Source organism: Narcine bancroftii, chromosome 10 (assembly GCF_036971445.1).
Source record: "Narcine bancroftii isolate sNarBan1 chromosome 10, sNarBan1.hap1, whole genome shotgun sequence".
Taxonomy (NCBI): domain Eukaryota; kingdom Metazoa; phylum Chordata; class Chondrichthyes; order Torpediniformes; family Narcinidae; genus Narcine; species Narcine bancroftii.
This window is the reverse complement of record NC_091478.1, coordinates 90,944,503-90,963,322: the sequence shown is the minus strand read 5'-3', so window position 1 is coordinate 90,963,322 and position 18,820 is coordinate 90,944,503. Positions and strand designations below refer to the sequence as shown.

General features: G+C 37.4%; 1 protein-coding gene and 1 long non-coding RNA gene across 18 annotated transcripts in view; one reads left to right on the top strand and one right to left on the bottom strand.

Moving 5' to 3' along the window:
• tdrd12 (tudor domain containing 12) overlaps positions 1–18,820 on the bottom strand; it is a 142,620-nt gene that overhangs the window by 100,903 nt on the left and 22,897 nt on the right. For 12 of the 17 annotated variants that reach the window (XM_069901768.1, XM_069901764.1, XM_069901770.1 and 9 more), the window contains 7 exons: positions 13,714–13,878; positions 12,145–12,281; positions 11,116–11,235; positions 10,683–10,738; positions 8,098–8,183; positions 4,029–4,227; positions 1,671–1,848 (listed from right to left, as the gene is read on the bottom strand). In XM_069901768.1, the coding sequence (XP_069757869.1) occupies positions 1,671–1,848; positions 4,029–4,227; positions 8,098–8,183; positions 10,683–10,738; positions 11,116–11,235; positions 12,145–12,281; positions 13,714–13,878 (941 nt within the window). The other 5 variants (XM_069901773.1, XM_069901774.1, XM_069901778.1 and 2 more) reach the window with 5 other exon arrangements.
• On the top strand, positions 5,759–18,449 carry LOC138744925 (uncharacterized). Its single transcript, XR_011345874.1, has 2 exons — positions 5,759–6,085; positions 17,067–18,449. It is a non-coding gene; the product is annotated as an uncharacterized lncRNA (long non-coding RNA).

Sequence of the window (18,820 nt, the reverse complement as noted above, 5' to 3'; positions counted from 1 at the left end):
TGGCAGTTCTCTACAGCACAGTTCAACCAAACTCACTGCATTACATTCACAAGTGTATCAAGGACAAAATAATTCACTCAACGTATTTTTGCTATTGCATCACTAAATTTGTAATATGCTTGTTCAATTTACAAAGCTATTTTTCACTATGATTAAAAGCTCGCCACTGTACTGAAATGCCAATCAGGTAATTTGTTCTGATCCCTTTGCTCAATGAAATTTCGCTTCATTAAAAATTTTCCAGGAGTGCCAACCTTGCACAAATAGTTACAGTAAGAAAGAATATTTGCACATTTATTTGAAAATGTGCAACATCAACCATATTTTATTCAAAGCAGAAACAAAAACATTTTAATAACCAACAGCTCCACATAGAGTTGGGCAAATAAGTTTGTAACACACACATGCAAGTTGGAATCTGTAGTCACTAGTTAGCTTATGAAAGATAAGAAGGGAACAAGAGGAATGAAAAAAGATCTAGTTAAGTTTGCAGTTGCAAATTGTACAATGCCTAGTTAGGGACAGAAGCTAAATTATACAAGAAATCTCATGACTGCATTTTGAAATGATAGATGAAACAAAGAAATGGTAGACACAAATAAATGATAAACTATGTTCCCAAACTTAATTTAGCTAAATTTTATGGAAAAGCGCAAGTGGTTTTTCACATAACTGCCAGCATTACCATGCACAAGGGTCAACAAACCTATGATCGTCATGTATGCAGGCACAAATTTGTTGCCAAGTGTATAACATTTTTCCAATTTAATGGACCATGTCAGAGTGATATAGCAATTATTCTGGGGAAATTCCTCAGTTTGCACTGACCAAGCCATTGTATTGCTCTCAACAGATTTTTTTAAATTTGTCAGATGAATCATAGGCTTTTGTATTTAAAGGAGCTCAATGTTCCCTCTCTGCTGTTCTCAGCTCTGTGACCCATTAAGTTCCTCCACCACTTTTGGGTTTTTACTATATTTAAAGGAATGCATATTTTGATGCATTCAAAACATTCAAAATTTTAACTGATTCATTTACTGTAATTAACATTTGAAATCCCTTCAGGGAAACTCAAAGTAGACAGGGATAAACCATTTCTTCTGTTTATGAAGTCTAAAAGGTAGAGCCAAGTATTTTGGAAGAGAGGTTTAGATGTACATCTGGATGCAAAAGATTGACTAAAGCTCGCAACACTACTGTCACTGCAATTGACAATGGATCAATTGATTCAGAGATTTTTGCTCACCAAAGGCATTAATGGATATGGAATTAAGCCTTGGTTTATGGGGAAAAGACAGGTATATGATGTTGGGTCGCAATCAAACACACTCCAAATGAATGGAGAATTAGTCATGAAGAAACAGTAGAGGTGGGTACAATTCTGTCATTCAAAAAAACAGTTTGACAGATTCAGGGACAAGAAGGGCTTAGAAAGATATGGACCAAATGCTGACAAATGGGTTTAGCCCAGAATCCCAATTTGATCAGAATGGACAAGTTGCACCATAGTGTCTGTTCCACATCGTACATATCCATCTCCAATTCATAAATATATTTTCTGTTTTACCATGAAAGTTATATCATGAATACTTTATGTTACATTTAACCTGTAAAATGTTCCTTTTCAAGAAAGGAAAGCTGAAATTTATTTATACAACATATTCACATACCTTATTTTTTGATCTGGCTGCTTTTTTAAAAGGGAAAAGGCTTGGAGTGGCTCTACCGAATTTCTACTATGTAATGATGACGAGGGTGTCTTACTGTCCTGTTTATTCATTAGTTCACAGGATGCGCTTCTTTCTTTGCCTTGCAGACACGGAACCACTGATTCCTGGCCAAAATAACCTACAGAAGAGTTAGGAAATGCATATGTATTTAACTGGTTAAGAGAGATAAACTTATGACTGAGTGCCAAGTTATTTCTTGTATCCTCAATTATTATTTTTGTACATTTAAACTTAAGGCTTCACATCCATTTGGGAGTCTATTCAAGAATGGCCACAAAACAAAGAATGACACGTTCATGACAAAAAAATGCTGATTCTGAGTAAATGCTTTTTTTTTAAAAAACAAAAATGCGAGAAGTAATTAGAACAAGAATTTCTATGGGAAGAGAATGCAGGGGTGATAACAATGATCTTTGACATAGGAGTGATACTGGAGGATTGGAAGATGGCCTATGTTGCTCAAGGAAGGTAATAAGCAGAATCCTAGGAATTATAGACAAGTAAATCCTACCTCAGTAGTGGGCAAACTATTGGAAAGAGTTCTTAGGCACAGGATTTACAAGCATTTGGAGGAGTTTAGTCTTATGAGGGATAATCAGCATGGCTCTGTGAGGAGCAGGTCGTGCCTGGTGAACTCAATTGACTTTTACAAGGAAATGACTAAAGAAATTGATGATGATGGAGTGGTGTATATGTAATTTTAGTAAGGCATTTGACATTGTTCTCCATGAAGCATGTAATCCATAGAAAATGATGTGAATTCAGAATTGGCTGGCCCACTGAAGATAGATAGAGAGTATTCTGAATAGAGGCCAGGAACCCATGGTGTTCTGCAGGCATCTGTTTTGGGACCTCTACTCTTTGTGATCTTCACAAATGACCAGGATCAGAAAGTGGAGGGGTGGGTTAATATGCTTAGATGACATAAAGGTTGGAAGAGTTGTGGATAGTGTCAAAGATTGTCATAGGTTACAATGGGATGTAGACAGGATGCAGAGTTAGGCAGAGAAAGAATAGGAGTATAATCCAGAGTAGTGTGAAGTTATACACTTTGGAAGATTGAACCTGAAGGGGGAGTACCAGATTAATGGCAGAATTCTTAGCAGTGTGAAGGGACAGAAGGATATTGGGGGTCAACTAATCCCTCAAAGTTGCCATGCAAGTGACAGGGTAATGAGAAGGGGTATGATGTTGGCGCTTATTCATCAGGGAATTGAGTTCAAGAGCTGAGTGGTAATGTTGCAGTTCCATAAAGCTTTGGTTAGACCATACTTATGAGTATTGTGTTTATTTCTGGTTGCCTCATTGTAAGATGGATGTGGAAACTTGAGAGAAAGTGCAAAGGAGATTTACCAGGGTGTTGGCTGGATTGGAGAGCATGTGTTAAAATGAAAAGTTGAGCGAGCTGGGCTTTTCTCTTTCGAGCGATGAGAAACAATTTAATAGGGGTGTGCAAGATTACAAGGGGCATAGAATGAATGGATAGCCACCACCTTTTCCCCCAAGGTGGCAATGGTCAATACCAGAGAACATCTGTTTAAGTTGAATGGAGGAATGCTTTGTGGAGATGTCAGATGTAGGTTTACTTTTACACTGAGTGGTCAGTGCCTGCAATGCACTGTCTGGGGTAGTGGTTGAGATGGAGACTACAAAAAACTCTGAGATAGACACAATGATGCAAGAAAAAAAAAATGGGGCTTATGGACTGAGAGGAAGGATTAGATTGATCATGGAGTAGATTTGTATAGGTCACCACAACATTGTGGGCCAAAGGGCCTGTCCTATGCTGTACTGTTTTATATTAAATGATTTGAATGACAGATTCTGCTGTCTTCTTTCAGTAACAGGACACTCCCTCAACTTCCACTGTTCATCAACAGTACCTATGAATCTAATCCAGATAAAAGAACTGGCCTTTTATAGAGAAAATAAAAAAAATGTTCAGAAGAGGTAAAGACAAGGTATCAAGATTTTGATTCACAAGGTATCAAAACAAGAAAATTCCAGTTCTTTGATTCAAGCAGAAAATGGAATGGATTTGAATCAATGCTCTGTTCTGGCAGCATACCACCACCAGTTACTTAGATGTTACCACTGCTAATGAACAACAAAAATATTGAAGTAACTAACATTTACAATTGGTCCAAGTATTAAGAGACTTCGTGAAGAAAATTTGATAACCCTAGTGCACATTTGCAGCTTCAGAAATAACTTGCATTTGAATTTATAACTTTTTGAAATTTTCTGATTTCATTCTAGAAATTATGAAAAATATAATTTGAACAATCAAGGTCTCACCTTGATTTTGTTCTTCAAATGTGGACCCTTCCAATATTTCAGACCAAAGGGATAAAGCTCCATGAGCAATAATTTTTTTCATTGGTATTTCCTTCTTCATGCTCAATGCCAATGAACTCGAGCTTCTTGCCAGATCTTGCTTCTTTGGTGGAATATAACGTGCAAACATTTTTGACACTAAGTCATCATTCAAACATACCTACAGAAAGAAAACACATCACTGATGGCATTATAACACAAGTAGTAATTCTTGTTGTAGCCTGTTTTCAAAAAAAAATCAAAAACTTGCTCATATTTTTACTATGATCTTTCAGCCAAAACAAAACTTTGAAAACAAACTAATTCAGAGTACCTCAGACAAGCATTTTATTCACAGGGTGTTAACAGAAACAAAGTTTAATTGCCCTGCCCGAACTACTGATGCAATGCTTTGAGATGGGGGACACAGTGCAATTATTAAGGCAGCTCCATGATTTTGAATGAACAACATGTACAATATTTTCAACAGTTCGCATTATCGGGTAACTTACAAATGCTAAGACAATGATCAAAGGTAAAATTTTGAGAATACAAGGACTCCCAGGGTTATGAATAAGATCCGTTCCTACATCTGTCTTCAAGTTGAATTTGTAGGCAAGTCAGAACAGGTACATACTGTTTTTATTTAGCATCAGTTAGTCAAATGTTTGTTTTAGTACCATAAAAAAAATTAAAGAAAATTCTTAGAACAGTTTAGATAGAAAAAAATTACGATTAAGAGTTATCACTTACTCTCATTCCATTGATGTCTTGCACACTGGAAAAGGAATTCATGAGGTAACATTATGTGCATACATGAATTGGGGTGCACGTGTGAATTGGGGGCACAATTTGTTCGTAAGTACGAGTTGTCCTTAAGTCAGATATTTGTAACCCAGGGACTTCTGGTACAGTTTGTGTGTTCCTGACAGGATTAAAGGCAAAGTGAACAAGGGAGCCTTGGTTTTCGAGGGGTATTGGGATCTAGTTCAGGAGAAGAGAGAGCTATATAGCAGGCATTGGTAACATGGACCAAATAGGTACTTGAGGAGTACAAAAAATGTAAAAAACCTCAAAAGAAATAAGGATGGCTAAAAGAAGACACGAGGTTGCTTGTCAGACAATGTGCAAAAAAATCCTTTTTTTAAATATATTTTTATTGATTTGGAAGGGATAAATATTATGTTACATAGTGAACATGCAATAATCACACAACTTAATACAATAGAATACAGAATATGAATCATAAGTAAATTAAACATTTTCTTTAACGTTCAATACAATAAAAGTTCTCTTAGTAAAACTTCAGCTATTCTATTATAACGTATTCATGATGAATTGTCAAATTAATGGTCTCTTCTATTTATAAAAAGAAAAAAGAGAAAAAGACCCCCCCATACTAATCCTAACCTTCCCACTAAACACAGTCACCAGCAAATAATATGTAAAGAATAGAGTCTCCCATACCCATGTAATCAAATTATGATAATAGTCCATAAATGGGCCCCATATCTTGTCAAATTCAATCATAATCTCTTTCATATTATATCTAATTTTCTCTAAGCTTACGCAAGACATAATATCCTGTTCTGGCGTCCGTATTTGTGGGCCCCTGTAACCAGGGGGCACAAAGAACTGTGGGAGGTGTGTGACTTCAGAGGTCAGGTGATTGTGATTGTGCACCAACTGTAATTACTTAAACTCCTGTGATGATTCGATTAAACAGTTCTGTTGGTTCAGCTCAAAGACAACTTCTGTTGTGTTTTATTCACTGGACCACTCATTACATTGGTGACTCCAATGGTCCAAATGACATTTTGGACCTCACTATGAACGTGCAGAACACAGTTGTACTCAAACTTCCAGTATTTTGGACCTCGCAGCCACAGGTCTAGTTCAAGCAGGCAGAGGCCCAGTTCCATCTACGCCAGATTACCACTGACACAACGAAGGACTACTATATCATTGCATCACTGGACCAAGGCACCATGGGGCAGGCATATTGTCGATTTCTTACACTAGCCTCCAGCCAACGACAGGTATGAACCCGTCAAATTCCTGCTCATACATTGCCCTTTTTTGGCTTTTCCTGACAGGGCAACACGACTTCTCCATATGGATGGCCTGGACAACCACACCTTTACAAGCTAATGAACAAGATGCCGGTGCTCATAGATGGACACAACCCCTGTCTGCTTTTCAAGCAACTTTTTCCTTGAGCGAATGCCAGAAGGCATCCGCTTGCCTTTTGCAATCAAATACTTTAACAACCCCTTTTGCTTAGCAGCTCGTGCTGATGAGTTGTGCCATACTAAGTAGCATGGTAGACTTTGGTTAGGTGTGTAGTGGTGCCTCGGTAAAGGGCATGAACCCTGCCCACTCTGGATAGCGGGGCAGCGTCAGACTCGACCAGACGCAGCACAGAGAGCAGTGGTGCTATTACCATCAGAGATGGGGAGCTGCAGCCCACCGTTGCTGTCCCCCTTGAACGCATCCAGGAAATGCCAAGGGTGGCCGTGACATCTGGCCACAAGAACAACTTCATTTTCCTCTGTGTTTGACACTTAGGCCATTAATTCCTGGTCGACACTGGAGCAGAGGTTAACGTGAGTCCCTCCTCCGGCCCAGACACATGTTCAGGAAAGAAGGGCCCTCCTCTCCCGGCCACCAACAACAGCAGCATCTGGATGTATGGGTCACAAAAATTCCACTCAATTTCAGCTGGTCCTTCACAATTGCTGATGTATCACAATCACTCCTGGGAGATTATTTTTTTGTGAGCACACTCTTCTGCTCCAAAAAGGCATCTCACAGGCATTCCGCGGATTCTTTCTCTTGGGATCTAGCGCCAACCTGAATTTCCCAGTATACCTGCATATTGAAGTCCTCCATGACCACCAAACATTGTTTTTTTTATAAACTCACCTTTTTAATTTTCACTCTGCATCCTGCCTGCTATTGGAGGCCTGCATGTAACTCGCATCAGTCTATTTTCCCTTGCAGTTTTTCTCAAGGATTCTACATCCTTTGATCTGATGTCTCTTTTCACAAAGGATTTGATTTTATTTGTTTTTATTTTAAACCAACAAAGCTAACCTTCTCCCTCTGCTCACCTGCCTATCCTTTTGACAGGATGTGCATGCTTGGATGTTTAGCTCCCAGGTGTAATCCTCCTTCAGTCACAACGTATTACCTGTCAATTTCTAACTGTGCTCAATTCCATCAACTTGTTTCATACCCTGGTTGCGTTTAAATACGCCAGCTTCAGTACGTGTTTACCATCTTTCTCACATTTGTCTCTTAGTTGCCCGAGTTTCAATTTTTATCCTTTTCTAAAATTTGTCCTATCTTTTATTCTGAAGTGTTAAATAACCTCTCCTGCACTCTCCTTCCCCTCAACTTTATCCATACTTTACCAATATTTTGAATCTATCTCCAAGATTATTTAATTTAAAACCCAGTTTGCCACCCTAGTTATGTGACTCTCTAACAGTTCAGGTGGAACCCATCCCATCAGAAGAGGTCTCTTCTTCCCCAATACTGTATCAACGTCCCACAAAATCACAAGTCACACATTTAATTCCCTTCTCTTATCAATCCTCTTGCATTCAATCCTATTGATCGCTACCCAAATATAGACATTCTCTTTTGTTCTTTCCACCCCTCCTGTCTTTATTTGCAATTCTACATCCTGATAAAATGTTCACAGCCTGAAACTGTGCCTCTCTCCACAATGCTGCTTGACCTCTTAAGGAAATCCAAGCATTTCCTTACTTTATTCCTCATATCACCTGCTTAAATGTCAGTTAATTTCTAATTCCAACAAAACAGTAGCAGCAGTCTGTACACCAAAGGTGGGGTGGGGGGGTCATATATGGGTGACATTCTTCAGAATAATTAAATTCCATCATTTATAGAACAAAGCACACAAAAACGAATAAATGTCCTTAAACTGGGATGATTATAATCAAAGCTTGTCCATAAATAATCATTATTTCCTCATGAAAGTTGTTTGACTTGCACATTTTTATATATTATATACTTAGCTTACCTTTACATCTTTTAAAGTGAGATATAGTTGAACTGCAATGGTGTCCCCAGTAACACCTTTTAACTTTGCCTCAACAGTCTGAGATTCTGTTGTGACAGACAAGTCATATCAGGAAATTTCCACAACAGTCAGAGTTTAAAAATTATGCGCACTCCTAGCAGTGGGCCAAAACAATTTTTAAACCAAAATTTAGTATCACATGTAGGTTAGTTTTCATTACCAAAATACTAGCGCTGAAATTATTCATGCCGATACTGGCTACAAAACTAATTATGGCTATTGGTAAGGCATTTGAGAAGGCCACTCAGAAGATACAGATGCTAAATTGATAGCTTGGATATGGGATTGACTGTTCCAAAGAGGATAAAGGGTAGTTGAGAAAGGATATTATTTTGGATGTTTGTGAAATACATCATGTTTCTGATTATCCAAAATTATTGAGACCAGACCTATCTCGGTAATGCAGATTTTTCAGATATTTGGGAATTTTCTCTGAAGCAGTCCAGTAGCATCAGAATACTTGTATCAGCTGTGCTGATCCCCGACATCTCCCCACCACCGTTGTCAATCCTGCCCAGGAGCCCAAGGTCCCCACTCCTGCCTGGGAGCCTGAGGTCTCACCTCACCTACAAGTGGTAGGATATTGCACAGGGATTATCCTCCAGCAGAATTTCAGCAAACGCATTGAAAGGGTATTTGCACGCTGCTCGGGCGGGGACAGCAGGGAGAATGTGTAGTATTCAATTCCAGTTGTGAGAATGCCATAATGCAAAGTTGCCTCACGAGCCGTGGTTTGGCCACCCCTGGCATATGGTATGCTTATATTCAATGAACAGGGAATTGTGTAAATAAGTAAATACAACTCTAATTGTCCGAAATGGTCAGGTCCGGGACCATTTCAGATAATCTTTTTTTCGGGAGAACCGGTCATTCTTTAAAAACAGCTCAGTAGCAACAGCAAATCACTTGTAACAGTGTTTAAACAACAACAAATACCAAGATAAGGCTTTTCAGCATTAAAATAATGTTTAATTATCACAAACAAGAAAAATGCTGACCACCGCCAACCACCAACACCTCCCCACCAAGGCCTCTCTCCTGCCCAGAGCCCAAGCGTCCCACTGCCGTAGGGAGCCCGTTGTCTCTGCAGCCACAGGGAGCCAAAGGTCTCCAGTTAGTTCGGCTAAAAAAAAAATTTTGGATAAATGAAGATTTCAGAGAATCCAATTTCAGATACCGTAAATATTCATGTATAATGCGAAAGATTTCCCCCCTTTTTCCCTTAAAAAATAGGGGGGGGTGGCGGCGGGGGTCGCATTATACACGAGAGTAAAAATTTTTTTAAATTTTCTTGTGGGCGAGTGGTAATTGGCAGCACGACTCGATCGGCCGGCTGGGCGAGTGGTAGTTGGCAGCGCGACTCAGGAGGCCGGGCGGGTGGAGAGATGCCAGCGCGATTCAGATGAGTGGGGGGGGGGGGGGGGGTTTGTATTATACACAGGGGTAAAAAAAAATTTCGCCCTTAAAAATGGGTGGGGGGGGGCCGTATTATACACAAAATTTACTGTAATCGGAGTTGTACTGTATGTCACATTCCAGCTAAAAAAACATTTGGTCAGACAGCACTTGGAATACTGTGCATAATTTTCGTTGCCCCATTACAGGAAGAATGGGGAGGGGTTGAAAAGGGCACCAAAGAAGTTTACCAGAATGTTGCCTGGTTTAGAGGGCATGAGGAGAGGTTGGACAAACTTGGGTGGTTTCTCTGGGACACAAGAGGCAGGCTGAGGGTGAGGGTGATAGAGGTTTACAAAATCATGAGAGGCATTGATGAGGTGAAGAGTTGGAATCTTTTCCCCAGGGTAAAAGTGTTACACATGAGAGATTGTGAAACAAGATTATCTGCAGATGCTGTGATTATAGTTAATACGCAAAAGCGCTGGAGCCCTGCAGTGTCCATTGGAAGCAAAGGTATATAACCAGCATTTCGGGCCAAAGCCTTTCGTCAAGGTACCTTTTCCTCGGATGCTGCAGACCTGCCGAGTTGTCCGGCACTTTTGTGTAAACACACTAGAGGATGTGTGTCAAGGTGGGACGGTTGGGTAGTTTAAGAGAGATGTGCATGCAATTTTATTTTTTATATACTGTACAGAGAGGGATGGTGCCTAGAACATCTGCCAGGAGTAGTGGTGGAAAGAGACATAATAGTAACGTTCAACAGGTATCTAAATAGACATATGAATATGAAGGGGATGGAGAGATCAAGTGTAAAGGAGATGGAGAAATCAAGTGTAACCAGCAAAGTTTTAGTTTGATGTGGACATTATATTTTGCCTCGACATGCAAGCTGAATGATCTCTCTCTTGCTGTACTATTCAAAGTTGCAAACAGTTCTGTGGGCTGATAAAATGAATGGAATACAGACTATTTTGGAATGATTTTCAATATAAAAATGCAATAGCAGTAACACAATATTTGTTTGCATGGGTCGCCAACATTTGGATGAAAATTCAATGAGAAGATGTGATCTGTTTTAAGTAGCTTGTTTTCGAAAGTTCTAAACTAATAATAAAGTAAAACCCTACCTTGAGACAATTTTTGGAAATATTTTATTGCAGCACTATCCCATCTTATTGCTGGTCTGTAAAGTCAGGGGAAAAATAGCAGGGTTTCACTTTTTAAATAATAAAAATTCAATACCTCAGAGGAATAAATTTTTTTGAAAGAGAGTATCCAATTTCATCCCATTTCTTAAAATAGTATTTTTTTCTCTAGACATAATGATACATTTCAGAAAGAATGGAAGATAAATTTTTACAAAAACATTTCAGTGAAATAGTGCAGCTTCCTGAAATAAATTCAAAGTGTGGAAAAGAAATTTAAAGATTATTCTAAATGAATAGATATACACAGCAAAGATAAATGCTAACTTCAAGTGACATACTTTAATTACATTACTGAAGTTTAATTTAACTTAATATAAAAATACAATTAGCATCTTGGAATATTCACACTCACCCAATCATGGCTTTCTCCTCGCAAACATTTATATTCAATGTCACTGGCTGTATTCCAAATAATGTGAACTTTTTAACTCGATATGGTAACTTCCAAAAAGTATCAACTGCCCTTCGAATACTTCACAGAAACATCAAAGATCACAGTAAATGTGGTGAGGGGAACCAATATAACAGTAACACAATTTAAAATATCAAATGTTGAATTTGAAGATTTATTTCTCCAAGAAAATAATTATCATTGCAATTGTACCCACCATTACTTCAAAGGAAAAGAACAAAACTTTTTCTCTTTACCACTTCTCAATGTTCATAACCAACTTTGTTGACAATCTCAATGTGGTTATAGGGTTGATGTTGAAATCTTTTAACTTGTGGGAAAGTCTTGAACAAAGGGACAAAGTTAAAAGATGAAACTGTGGTACACAGTGATTTCTTCTCAGTTTATGGAGATTTGTGAAGGCTATTTGATTGCAGGTATTTGAAGACAGATAATTTTTGGAAAAATCAGGAAATTCTGAAGGGGAATTGAGGTTGGAGCACAATTTATCAAATAGCAAGGCAGGTTTAGAGTGACCTACTGTTGCTCTACTTTGTATTCTTGTGTTTTTGACTTTTATGAGAGAACAAGGTTGTATAGTGCTCTATTAAATATTCAACAAATTGCTCTCCTCAATCAGATGTCAGCTAAAAATCTCAATAATAACCTTGAGATGTGGAAATAATATTGCACAGACTGAGCGGTACAAATCTTGTGGTGAATGTGGACTGAACCAAAGGAGCACCCAGACTTTTAAATACTTATCTGCATGGCTTTGTTGGGCCATGAAGCATACTGTAAAATCAGGTCTCTTACCAATTACCAGGGCAGCTGGCATAACAAATATATTTATTTTATTTCATTTACAAACTTTATAATTAAGTTTTATAAAATGTTATTAAAACCTCAAGGACACCTTATTTCCTACTTAAATACTAATAAATCAGAATTGTTGGTAACTTTCTAATTTGAGCAGTGTTAAATCCTTACTCTTTTGCTTTCACCAAAATGTGTTTTGCGTAGTCAACTAGGAAACATTCTGCAAGATAATCATTTCCACTTGATACAAGAGATTCCAGTATTGCCCTGCACCAGCAGTGGAGTTCATGGCAATAAATAGCACAGATCTGCAACAGAAAATATAATCTTTACCTAATCACTTTGTTTAGTTACTGACATAGTTACATACTTAAATAAACAAAGATTATAGATGTTGGAATCTTAAGCAAACAATGAAATGGCGGAGAAATTTGTGGGTCAGGCAGAAGTCCCCATAGGTAGAAATGATCAATTAATGTTTCGGGTTGGGATCCTTTATCGATGAGAAGGCACTGACCCAATTTCCCCCAGCTTCCAACTGTTAGCTACACATTTAAATTGTTGGAATTAAATTCGAAATGGAGTTTAATTTTGAACAAATTAAACAACAATAATACTGCATTAAAAAATTTGTACCTGAGGAAACCAGAAATAATACAACAGATTCTCACTTTAAATTGATTAAATTAATTTGAAATATCAATCAAGTCAAAAATTGATTATGAATCAGCTGCTCTGACTTCATTGCAGTAAAAGCACCAGAGAGGTCTTGAAGTCAGATTCTGACACATTTCATTTTGCCCCCTATCGAGGATCTCTATATTTTTAATCAATTTCTGGAACAAAGTACATGTATTCCTTTTATTATCTTCTGAATAATTTTAAGCATTTAAACTATTCTGATTAGTCAGCTAGAACCAATTTAAATTACTAGACAGTTGTCAAAAAGCCAAACCATTTTATAAACAGACTTTCAGATTTGCTGCCTGTGATACTACTTCTCAAAAGATAGATGCAGCATAAAGGTCTCCAGGACATATAGATCCACACAACCACGAGAAGTAAGATTGGATGCGGAATGTTACGCCTCAAACCAGCAACCACAGAAGATGCAATGCATAGTGTTAAAATTTAACTCTAAATTTATTAATGACTGTTAACAATATAATGTCTTAACCCAATTAACCTCACTATAAGTATCTATACCAAATATAAAGATATCATATCTTTATAAACTGTGTATGTAAAATAAAACCCAGCCCATTACAATCTGTATCCAATATTCAAAGAGAAAAAAAACCCCAAAAAACCCCAGGTCAGTCAGTCAAGTAGATCAGTCCAAAAACACAGTCCACAGATTTCAATCTCAAAGCTCAATGTCTAAATTCAGTTCTTTAACTGAATAACAAAAGAACATCGTATTGAGCATTGGAGAGAGAAATGATTGATGTTGCATTGCCTTAAGCTTATGAATCCTTTTTCAAGCCTTCCTTAGATGACTTCCCTCGGTTCTCAAATTGTGGTTTTTAACCATTAACTGCAACTGCAGTCCTGCAATTCCAACTGTTCCATTCTATCTCTACATATCTCATCCTAGCTGCACCACAAGTCACACAGAGTTCCCAGCAGAATATCATTCTTTATGATGACAGTCCACAGTCCAAAAGGTCAATCCATGGTCCATAACAGGAAACATGCATTTATTTTTCTTCCTGATGTTTTCAAACAATCAGATATTACCTGGCCTTGTTCTACAACAGGAAGTTTAATTTCTTCAAGTTCCTCATGGCTTCTATGGTACAGCTGGTTCATATTTTCCTCCAGTCTTTTATACTGTTTTTCATTTTCAGCTGTATCACTAAAACCATGTGTTATTCTCCCCCAGAAACAGCCAGTATCCTCCACCTAAGGGCACACCAAGCATTGTTTATTGTATGATGAAAGTTATCAACTTTAATCAAAAAATGCGGTTAACCAAAAATAAACTGTAATCTTACAGGTTAATTTGCAATCTAGCACTATTCATGAGCAAAGTACATGCTTCTTGTTTTAATAGTTTAGCTTAGCAAAATGATTTATTTTTGCAGAAATCACAATCAGTGTCAAGATTTGTCATTCAATCTACACATTTTAAGATTGAAACTATGGAATTATAAAAGAAGAATTTTGAGAGTAAAGTATACATTAAAAAAAACTTGCATTATGCAATTCAGGGACTATTGAAATTGTGTCCACAATGGGAACATTAATTTCTTCTATAACTCAACCTCCAAAATTCATTCAATCAAGTTCTACATCATCAAATGTTATTCAAAGTTGTGAAGATTCAAAGGAAAATATTAAAATATTTGTTTAATATCTCTATTATTTTTAATGTAATTATTCAAGTAAATAGAATAGGAGAGGATAAGAATCTAAAGACGTTGAGGAATTTTTTTATATTTATTATGGTATGTAGAAAAGCAAATACAGGGAAAATGAAGGCTTAAAAATCTCACCAATCCTTACATCCACTAGCTTGCAACAGACATGGTTGAAGGAATAATAGATGCTCCAGATTTAAGAATAGTTATTGTAGACTGGAAAGTAGCAAATACAATACCGCCATTTAATAAAACAGCACAGGAACAGGCGCTTCATCCCACAATGCCTGTGCCAATCAAGATACTAACTTAAACTAATCCCACTTGTTTGGACAAAATCATATCCTTATATTCCCTACATTTGTATCCTCATCCAAAGATCTCTTAGACATCACCATTTTCTTTCACTTCTGCATGAACCCCCCCCCACAGCTCATTACAGGCACCAGCTACTGTATAAAAATTTACCTTGCACATGCCCTGACCAATAAAGGCAAGCATATGTCTCCATTATCTTTGTATCTCCTCTTATTACAACTTTAAGAAAACTATGGACTTGGACTAAGATCCGACTGTACCTCAATTGCTCCCATTTACTGTTTACTTTCCCCATTTAACCTCTCAAAGTGCAACTTTGATCCAAATCATTTATGTACCTACATATTGTTATTTGTGGAGGAAATGTGGCCTCCCTGCCTGTCTAGATTGTGTGTATTGTGGGTGGTCACATGCCCTCCGTCTGAAACTTATTCAAAGTCACATCATCTGTCAATCAAGGTTGGACTCCACCCACCCATTAGTGCACACCTTGCTGTTGGCTAATTTAAATAACCTTGTGTCATTATTGGCTAGAAGCACAGATTAGCATTGCATATAATACCAACTCACAACACATTCTTGTTCTCTGCCTTGTGATCCAAGCCCCAAACATTGCTTCATGCCAGGTTGTTACATGCAGGTAAGGTGTGCACAACATTGAAGCTGAGCCGTTAGTACAGCGATCGGTCAGTACTTGCAAAGAGTGTGTGTGTGTAAGAGTCCCTGTATGTAGTGTGTGAGCAGGTCGAGTATAGGTTTACCATTGGAGTCCATCCGAAGTCCAGGGTGAATGTCTATATTGTCGCTTAAGTGAAATAATGATTGAATACCATTTAATGTTCTGCCATTTGTTTCCTGAGTGTTAATAAAAGTTATATGTGATTGTTACATGTGTCCAGACTCATCTCTCTTCCCAACACAACACATATTATCACAAACAAAAAAACCCAAGCATTAAATTCTTGCTCAACGCCACTACTCAGACTTCCAATCATAGAAATACCTTCCCCTCCTAGCCCCCAGCACCCTCTATCTTCCATGGTCAAACCAATTTTGAATTCAATCTACAAAGTCACCTTCGATCCAATGTATCTAAATCTTCTCAATCAGAAGATAAAACAGGGGAATAAAAATTACAGGGAACAACAGATTGGTTACCTTAACACCAGCAGTCAGCAAAAAAGCTGAATCCATTATTAAGAGCATAGAAATAGAAAGAAAAATATGTAGACAATATAGAGCCCATGGTTATTACAATTGAGGTAGATAAAAGGGTACTTATGGATACAATATGTTTTTGATTAGATACCACAAAAATACTTTATTTTGTTCATAAATAAAGGCTCTTGAAATTGGGACAAACATATTAGAATGGATAGAGATTTAGTTAAAGGTCACAAGAACATTGGGATACACCAACTTTTTTTTAAATATAATGGTCATTAGATCTTTGGGACATGGGCAATACTGGTACGCCCAAAATTTATTGCCAATCTTTGACCTCTACTGAAGAGTTTAAATGCTCTTAAATTTAATTTAAATAAATACAATAAAACTCTTTAGCAGTTATTCAAAATGGCAGCAGCATCTAATGTTGAAAGTAAGTGCAATATTCACATAGTCTCTAACAATAAATTGTACTATGTTCAAATGGGCCACTTAATAATGATCAATGGGCCATAGATTGGCCACTCCTATTCTACTGTGTTTGCTGCCCTTGTACTCCTTGATGGTAGAGATTCCAGGTGTGGAATATGCCTTTACAATGGCCTACACTGTGCATTTTGTGGATGGTGCTCAGTGCATCCGAGGTACATCAACAGTGGAAATAACATACATTTAAGGTAGTGGATGTGGTGATAAACAAAACAAATTGACTGCTTTGTCTTGGATAGTATTTTGAGTGTGACTAGAGCTGCATTAATCCAAACAAATGATTAATGCTCCTGGATTGTGCTTGATGATGGTAACAAATTTCATGGAATTCTCTGTAGAAGTGGCAAGTCACTGGGAGTAGCAAGTCAGAGTGATCTGTACTGGAAGTTTAATTAGTTACAATGTATATTAATGATTTATCTCAAAAGACAAATATCCAAGCTTGCAGTATTAATAAGCTATATTGAAAAGCTAGTCAACAGGAAAATGGCTGAAGCCTATGAAGGGGAAAAAGACAGATTAGTGAGAGGCAAGTAGACAGCACAGATGGTGTACCTTTGGAAATTATGATTATGCATGTTAGTAAGAAATATAATGCCTTATTTCTGGAAGAAATGAATAAATATTGAGGTATTGATTCACAAGATAGAGATGTATGTAAGAACAACCATTGATTATGAAGGCAACTTGCATGCTGAACTTCAAGGTGTTCTTTGATCCATGACTCAACTCTAAAAATCTCTTCCTTGCTTTCAGATCTTTCCATGGACTCATCCTTCCAAGTGTACTTTTTTTTCCCCCCAGTTGTACAAGCTTTAAAAGATGTTGACAACCTACAAATGTGGACATGTATGCAGCTAACTGCTTCATGAATGGTAACCTATCTCAAACTGCCAAGACAAATTCTCAGCTTCTAACTCTAGCTCCTTTTTTTAATTCTTTGAAATCCCTTAAAACTTACTACAGTGAAACCCCTGGTAACCGGCACCCATGGGGATTGAGATGCCGGATAAATGAATTTGCCAGATGCTTGAGATTGTGTGTGGCATGATTGGCGGGGGGTGGGGGAGTGCTAATTTTAAACTTTCACATTTTTTACCTATTTATTTTCCACGTTTTTTTGCTAGTTGCTCAAATTCTGGATATCATGTATTTTACTGTACTTATAATTTTTGCCTTAATATTTCATGTAGCTAGGCATCAAATTTTGGTTGAAAACAAATTATGTACATCAGAATGCTCCATTACATCAAAATAAACTGTAAACGTACCATCTGTAGATGTCAAAATAGTACATTCTGCAGAAATTCACCCAAACTATTAAATTATAGATAGCAGCTGTTTTGGCAATCAAGTTTAACAGTTGAAGACAAAGAGGTTGAAAAAGGAGACTCAGCAGAAAGCAAATGATTGGGCAATCGAGTTCCACAGTTGAAGACAAAGAGGGGAGCGGTCATCGGCAGAGTGGGCTGAATCAGAGGGTTAAGGCTTTGGCAAGAACAGATAAGAGGCGAAGAATAGTTGGAGTTGAAGTCAGAAAGGACCACTGAAACAATTAGCATAGCACTAATTCCCCCTCCAACCCCCCCATAAGAATACACAATCCAAAAATACCCATAATGAATTTTGCCCAGCCATCCCCATTTACAAAGTGCTGCTTTAAGAAATATTTTCTATGAACACATCCTTTTCATAAATTTGGTAAGAGTGCTTTCCCTGCATGAATCAGTTACACGAACAGCACTTCATGATTGTTCTCCCCCCCCCCACCCCCTATCACATTTGTGGCCCGAAATGTGAAGTTAATAAAACATCAATCACAAGTTTTATCAGGTAAACTTCTCAGTGTCTTTATTTTCCAGTTTCCTTTGTTCTCCTCTTGTGCTCTTATCTCTCTCATACCACGTGACTTCCGGTACATCTCATACATATTCATTATCATGACACCCCCCACCCCACCCCCCCCCCAATTAAGGGAGAATTAGAGAGAGAAATTATTCTCGGTTGTGCTGTATATGACTTCTAGATTTTAAATTCAGCATTGTTTTATCAAATTAAAATATGTGAAGTTGTGGTACAAAGGTCAAATGTAATTTTCTTACTCATACTTTTCAATATTAAATACATTTGGTAAATTAATTTGAATGCTTGTTTATTTTTGAAACATCATAATGGGATCATTATTCCAGTTTTAACATATTAATATGGGAAAAATTTGTATACATGTATTAGATATTTTTTTTATCATCAATGTGGTGTGGACCATTAGAAAGGTAAACACAAAATGGTAGTATATGAAACAAACAATTCCTGAACATTAAATAAATTTACCTCTTGTATACAAGATTGAATTGTGCAGCTAAGCATATATAATTACTCAAAATGAACTCTCAGCAGACAAAGTTTTGTGGCAGAAGTGCATGCTAACAAACATATCAGCTAATGCAGTGCATTACTCATTAGATACATATCAAATTTTGAACATTTATCCTGTTTTTTTTACTATTCAA